A 6,661-nucleotide genomic window follows, 5' to 3' on the forward strand; every position below is an offset into this window, starting at 1 on the left:
AATATATAATCCGATCGAAGGTGTTGAAGTAGGAGTCTTCCCGGTGTTAAGAGCTACCTCAGTGTAGTTCCTGGCTGGAACAATTTTTATACTAAAAAACTTTCACTATTTACTAGACTTGTACGTGACTATGTGTCACATTTTAAATGGATTAGAACAAAAGTGGTGGTTTGACCCGAAATAAATGTTTGCTAGACCTAGGGGTGGCAAGCGGGGAAGCCCGCCCGGCCAAAAGCTTGTCCCGCCCCGCCTAGTGAGGCGGTCCCAGAATCCCAGCCTGCCCCGCCTAACGACGGGCTGGCGGGCCTGCGGGCTAAGCCCGCCAAATATCTTTTTTTTTTTACTTTTAACTATTAAATAATATATATAAATGTATAAAAAAATTCTTCTGTTTTTTACTTTTAACTATTATAATTTCTAAAAGTATAAACAAATTATAATTTTTATATTCACAAACATTAAAGTCTTTGTAATTATAAATATCTAATAAACATAATTATAAACCAAGTTTTCATCCAAAACATAATTATGAATATTGTTCCCAAAGAAAAATAAACATAATCCAAAACATAATTATAAATATTGTCTCTAAAACAAAATAAACATAATCCAAAACACTCAATTTTCATTTTCATTCTCTTGTAAGTTGGGTTGGGAAAAGTTGGGTTTTGACAAAAAAAATTGTAAAAATACGCCTTGCCAAAAAAATAATAAGCCTGGCGGGAAAGTCCACCCCGCCTCGCCAAAACCCGTGGTTTAAGCGGTGCGGATTAGACAGACTTTTGATATTTGGCGGTCTTAATTTTTCAGCCCAACCCACTTTTTTTGGCGGGTTACGCGGACCGATCCGACGGGTTTAGGCCCGTTTGCCACTCTTAGCTAGACCACATGAGCCCACCGGTACTCGCTATTGGCTAATGGCTACGTTGGTTTGATTTAACTATTTAAGAGCGAGAAAGGAAATATGACACCGTTTTAGGTTTAAATCTCGCGCGCAACTCTTCTCGACACATTTGGAGCCAAATGAGAGAGTGATCAAAGAAGAAGAGGGAGCAAAATGGTTCAAGTGTGTTTCGTTCTGGATCTGCGCAGCTTGGCACCTCCATTGCTGAGAGACCTTAAGCAGGTACATACCTTCAACTTCCTTCTCCCTATATGATTCGTACGCTTTCTTCCGTCGCTTGCTATCTTTTGAGCCTCTCTAACAATCATCTGAGCTGCGAAGAACACGCAACGGCACCGTTCCATATAAATATTGATCTCTTATTCTTCTTTTGGTCAATTTTCAGTCCCTGCTTCAACTCGCCAATTTCTATGCCGTTTCAACTTCTTCCTCGTTACTTGGCCGCAAATCAACCGCTGTTACCGATAAGATCGGCTTGTGCTACGTTTTCAAGAATCGCTTATCTTCGTCCGACGATGTACTCTTTCAGACTTTCACTAGCACCGATTTATCTATTTAGTTATTTATTTTCAGTTTGTGATTTGATTGACAAATTCGAAATGCACGAGTCACAATGCATAGCAATTTACAATCCATGCGAGCGAGTAATAGAGACTGAATCGGGTGATAATGTAGTTAAAGATCGCGTATACTCCCAGGGGAAACTTCAACCTACGCGATTTCCACCACGCTGTTAACAACCTGCCTTCCGATGCTTTTCTTCCCGATGCCTATATCAGTTCCGGTGCTCTCTTTGTCTCTTTCTCTATGAGCAATTTAGATTTTCCTTTTCTGTTAGAAACAGCGTATATGTATTGAGTAATTTGGTCATTTATGTTCAGATGTGATGATTTCGACAGTTTTGAGCGATAAAGTATTGTATTCATGGCAAGGGAAAGATATTGAGAGAAAAGTAATCTTTGTAACTTCGAGCTTGCCGGAAGATGTGGACTCTATAATGCAAAAAAGCCTGATGGTGAGCAGTTCTATTCGTGACATGCGTTTTGTGCTTTAATGTGTTTCGTGATGAACTTGATTACAAAACTTAAGACTGCACTTTTTTTTCCCTTTCAAAAGGATGCTGCAGATAAATGTGTTTCAGTTGATTTTGCTGTATTTCAGCAAAAGTCAAGTCATCTGACGGATACGCGTGAAAACATTCACAATTTTCGTCGTGGTATTTCTCATCTTGATAATTGCTCAATTCAGACCTATATTCCAGGTTAAGTACTCTTACTATGTTTGCTCTAGGGATTAGGATATAGGCATTTGGACTATGGCACTTGTGGAACATAAAGAAATAAAATATCTCTTGCAGACCTGAGAAGTTTATGGGAATCGTTTTGGAAAATTGCAGATTTCAGAGTGTTACACAGCCTAGTTAAAAGATGGTTGCGGGTTTTGAAGGATGACATGGAGGAGCCACTCTTAGCTCGTCTTACTTTCAAAGACAATCTTTTGGATTCTGTGAACCATATATTCTTCAACCTGTTTGCACTAGTCAATCCAATGACAAGCAGCTTCAGTCAGTGTCAGGTAATGGTATTCCAAATCCAATGGGATAAACCACTTCCCCAATCCTCATATGTATGTTGGAACATAGGAAACCATGTTGTTGTAGGCCAAAATAATGTCAATGCTTTAATTCCTGTTAGTTCTGCCTTTGGAAAGTCCTTTACAGCATTTATCATGAAATCTCGTGGAATATAGTGGTTACAGATCCCCCTAAACAAAAAAAACTTTTTTTTTCTCTTTTAGATTTCAGTTCCACTCATTTCAAGGAATTAAGAGATGCGTTTATTATTGGAATTGTACAGACATGCAGATGTCATGGTATTCCTTTAGGGGATGATGAAAAAAATATCAATTTCTCTTGCCCCATCACAGGCTGCAATCTGGACACATGTGATCGTATTCAGAATTCTGTTAGAGTTGGGGAAAAAACAGTTCTTTTTCTTCCCTCATTCCACAATTCCCAGATGTTCAAGCAAATTACTTCACCAATTGACATGACTGTTAGTGAGAGGGTAAAATTGACATCTCTTGATGAAGGTTTGCATTTTGTTTATTCCAATTCATTTATGTCTTGATTTTATAGCATTATGCAACATGATTTCCTTCCCACTCCTCTCTTTTTTTTTGACACATTTCAATTAACTGCAACAAGCACTGGTGGTAATTAATACAACCTGGAGCGGTTTCTGTTTGGTTGAGTGATTGCACAATCAAATTGATCTATCTAATATATACAATAGTAACCTATTGGAAAGTAAGACAAAACCTTCACTTCATTTCGTTGACTTCTTCCTCCTCTGATCTTTAACTTCAATTTGTTGAGGCATATTCCAAACCAATTTCAATTTGGTTCCTTTTTCACCATCTACTCAGTTCTAAGTTATAACCAAGAAGAAAGCTTATTTCTGTATGTTAAATATAAATGTAGGTCTAATTATGGGCACATCCTTTGTTGTGATTCCTTCTCCTTATCATGTGATTGAAGGCACTTCAGATGATGCAGATCAGGCAGATTTGAATTCTCAAAGTGTGTTTACTACTTTGAATTGTTTTTGCTCAATGCTTATTGTTAAGCTCTTCTTCATAACGTTCTTGTTTCTTCCATTGTTCTGAGCATGACTACATTTTGGCAGTTTTTCGAGGTCTTTCTGGTGTTTTATATTCAATGGACCAAGGTTTAATCTGCTCCTCAAATTGTGATTTGGAAACAATGGCGGAGGCTGCTTATCGCTGCTACTACGTTATGCAACCATCAAATAATGGGCCAATGCTTTTGAGGGTGAGAATTACTGCCGTTTGCTCTATATCTCTAATTCTCTATTGTGTTCCGCACACACATTTAAATGGCAGTAACTAGCTAGTAACTATCCCTGTGCCGTTCTAATCTATTATTGATGTGTGACATAGAATGTAGGTATACTGATGACTGTATAATTAATGTGCATATAACATGCAGCGGGTGGCAGGGGCAGAAGAAGTTTTACGGGTTCCTGATGAAGGATTAGTTGATTCATTGGTTAATAAGGAAATTGAGAATTCTGTTCAAGCCTGTCTGCTAAAGGTTTGTTTTAAACATTTTGATGAAGAATTGTTTGGTTTTCCTTTTCCTCTTAGATGAATACTGATGAAGAACAATGCCATTGGCATTATTTTGTTGGAGCAGTGATTTTACCAAATTTTTTATATTGAATGCGTACAATGCAAAAGTGATTAAGTTCCATGTAATCTGGAATGGTGAAACCACAAATTGCTTGCAGATTAATCTAACAGACTATGATCCACTGCTACATGAAGGAGGCTTTCATCAGAAACTAAATTTTCTTGTCAAAGAAAGCCTACAATCGGGGTGAGTTTTCCCACCAGCTTAAAATGTGGTAATCCGCGAAGCTTGGACATGAATTAATGGTCAACGCATATCCCATCTGAGCGGATTTGGCCAGATATAGCAACTGAATGTTTTGTTCGTGGAAGAACATATATCACATCATCAAAAGATTCTTACACTTTTTTTTATTTGAAGCTTTCTGTGTGTTTATTTGTAGGTCAGTATTTCCTATATTAGAAGGTGAATTTTCTGAACTGAGCTCCATTCGTCAACCTCCTTCAGATGTTATCGGTAAAGCAGAATCATCAATTGATGCAGCAGTTGTGGATAAGGAAACTTTGCCTTTGGATGTTACGGGTCAAGATGACAAAACCATTGCATGCATTACAGAAGAATGGAAGCAACTGGTTGTAAACGAAGACCCCAAGCTGTACTCTCCATCTTGTACGTCAAAAGCATTGTCGGATCAACCAACTTTATCACCACGAGTAGGTAATAGGCAGCTAGATAGAGAAACTTCTAGGATTTTGGAGAGGTTAGAGGTTCCAAGGCCACTGAAAGCAAAGGCAGCATCTCCAGTCTTAAATGAAAATTGCATGAAAAATGCAAGTGTGCCCGTAAAGAAGCCTCTTGTACCATGCCAACCCAATCAAGGTACACAAGAAGTTTCTGTCGGCAGCCAGTTAATGAAACCAAATTTCCAGAAGCAGAAAAGGAAACACAGATGAAAAGAAATCATGAAAACAGATCTTCAAAAGTCAATAAGGTCAGTGAATTTCTTTTCTCTTTTAAATTGTGTTACGACCTAGGTTTTTCTAGTAAATCATGCGTTCATGGAACATGTTGTGGAAGGGGCCAAAATAATGTGACAATGAATAATGTTGATATGCATATGAAATGCTTGATTACTAGTATTAACAAGTTTAGACATTCAATAGGGATAGTTATGAGGGCCAAACCAAACATATGCAACTTCGTTTATGTATGTGTTGGTTTGGAAATGATAATGATTAATTTCTAATTTTCATTTTGTCAAAGTCTGATATGAATTTTAATATTATATTATTTAGCGAAAAATATTAAGTAACCTACCATTTTTCTTTGTATTTGTTTTGTATTTGAACTAATGTTAATTAACTTTTTTTTATCTCACAAAAATGCAAGTAACCTAATATTCATCTTATTTAGTTAATAAATTTTAATTTAAAACTCAAGAAGTTGATAATACTCTTTAAGTTCAGAATGTTTACGTAGGTTATTTTAAATGTAGTATTTATTATCTATATGTTGTAAAATAAATAAATAAAGAAGAGGAATAAATATAAAATAAAAAGTATAAATAGATAACTTTAATATTAGTGTTTATTAATATTATAATCTTAATAGAGATGACTAATATATATGAAAAATATGAATTTATTTGTTTCATATATAAAAGAGAGAAAAATTAGTATTTCATGTATTGACAATATAAAGAGAGAGAGAGACTTGTTATTATTGGTTGTGTAGTCTATTTCAACTATGCTATTCTATTTATATACATATAAGGGGTCATCTTTTTCAAACTTAATTAATTGTGATTTCTCTTAATATCCTAAGCAACATTGAGAAATGAGCATCCACCTCATATTTATCGAGATTTCATCATTTTCATAATTTTCAGGTATTTGAATGTCTTATGGCATCAAAATTATATCAGAATTTTGGACAACTGTAAGTGTCTTTACTATATCTTTATCTTTTTTAACAGGAATAATATTTACGTCTTTTTTTTTTCGAGAATTTTTGTCTTTGGAACCGATAGGTCAACCACACTTCTGGCATGAATTTATTTTGTGGCCACTTGTTTAACTAGGACATCAATTCGAATTGGGGCATTTTCATCTGGTATATAAGATTTTGTTATCCTCTTTGTATAAAAAAATGCATCAGACAATTCATTTACTATTCTTTGCAAATGTATGATCTTTTGAACTTCTAGTTCACATTGGCCTGATCGAGGATCTAAATGTGTTAAGGATGATGTATTTCCAATTAAGTTCCTTTTTAGGAAGTTTATTCTCTTTCTCTAACATTGAAAATTTTGATTCATTAAAATGACAATCTGTAAATTGGGCTTTAAATACATCTCCAGTTTGTATCTCAAGATACCTCACTACAAAGGGAGAATCATATCCAACATATATCCTAATTTTTTTTTGGGGTCCCATTTTGGTGTGAAAAGGTGGTACAATGGGAACATATATTGCATACCCGAATATTTTTAAATGGAAAACGTTTAGCTGTTGGTCAAAAGATAATTGCATATGAGAGAACTGATAGTAGCTTGTTGGCCTCAAACGAATAAGTGCTGCGGCATGTAAAATAGCATGCCTTCA

At 35.6% G+C, this 6,661-nt stretch overlaps 1 protein-coding gene across 2 annotated transcripts; it reads left to right on the forward strand.

Moving 5' to 3' along the window:
- The first annotated feature begins 938 nt into the window (after window positions 1-938).
- On the forward strand, window positions 939-6,275 carry LOC107633543 (uncharacterized). 2 transcript variants are annotated; one of them, XM_088509672.1, is made up of 13 exons: window positions 939-1,126; window positions 1,290-1,421; window positions 1,580-1,688; window positions 1,804-1,919; window positions 2,021-2,165; window positions 2,301-2,479; window positions 2,761-2,995; window positions 3,387-3,485; window positions 3,592-3,737; window positions 3,915-4,019; window positions 4,216-4,304; window positions 4,501-5,049; window positions 5,947-6,275. In XM_088509672.1, exons 1-12 carry the CDS (start codon window positions 1,058-1,060, stop codon window positions 5,009-5,011), a joined length of 1,935 nt encoding a protein of 644 aa, XP_088365798.1. In that variant the 5' UTR covers window positions 939-1,057; the 3' UTR covers window positions 5,012-5,049; window positions 5,947-6,275. The 2 variants fall into 2 exon arrangements, with proteins under 2 accessions (XP_088365798.1, XP_016192641.1); XM_016337155.3 differs by having other exon boundaries at window positions 999-1,126; window positions 1,786-1,919.
- The last annotated feature ends 386 nt before the right edge of the window (window positions 6,276-6,661 follow it).

Source organism: Arachis ipaensis, chromosome B3 (assembly GCF_059453495.1).
Source record: "Arachis ipaensis isolate K30076 ecotype BB chromosome B3, ASM5945349v1, whole genome shotgun sequence".
Classification (NCBI taxonomy): Eukaryota; Viridiplantae; Streptophyta; class Magnoliopsida; order Fabales; family Fabaceae; genus Arachis; species Arachis ipaensis.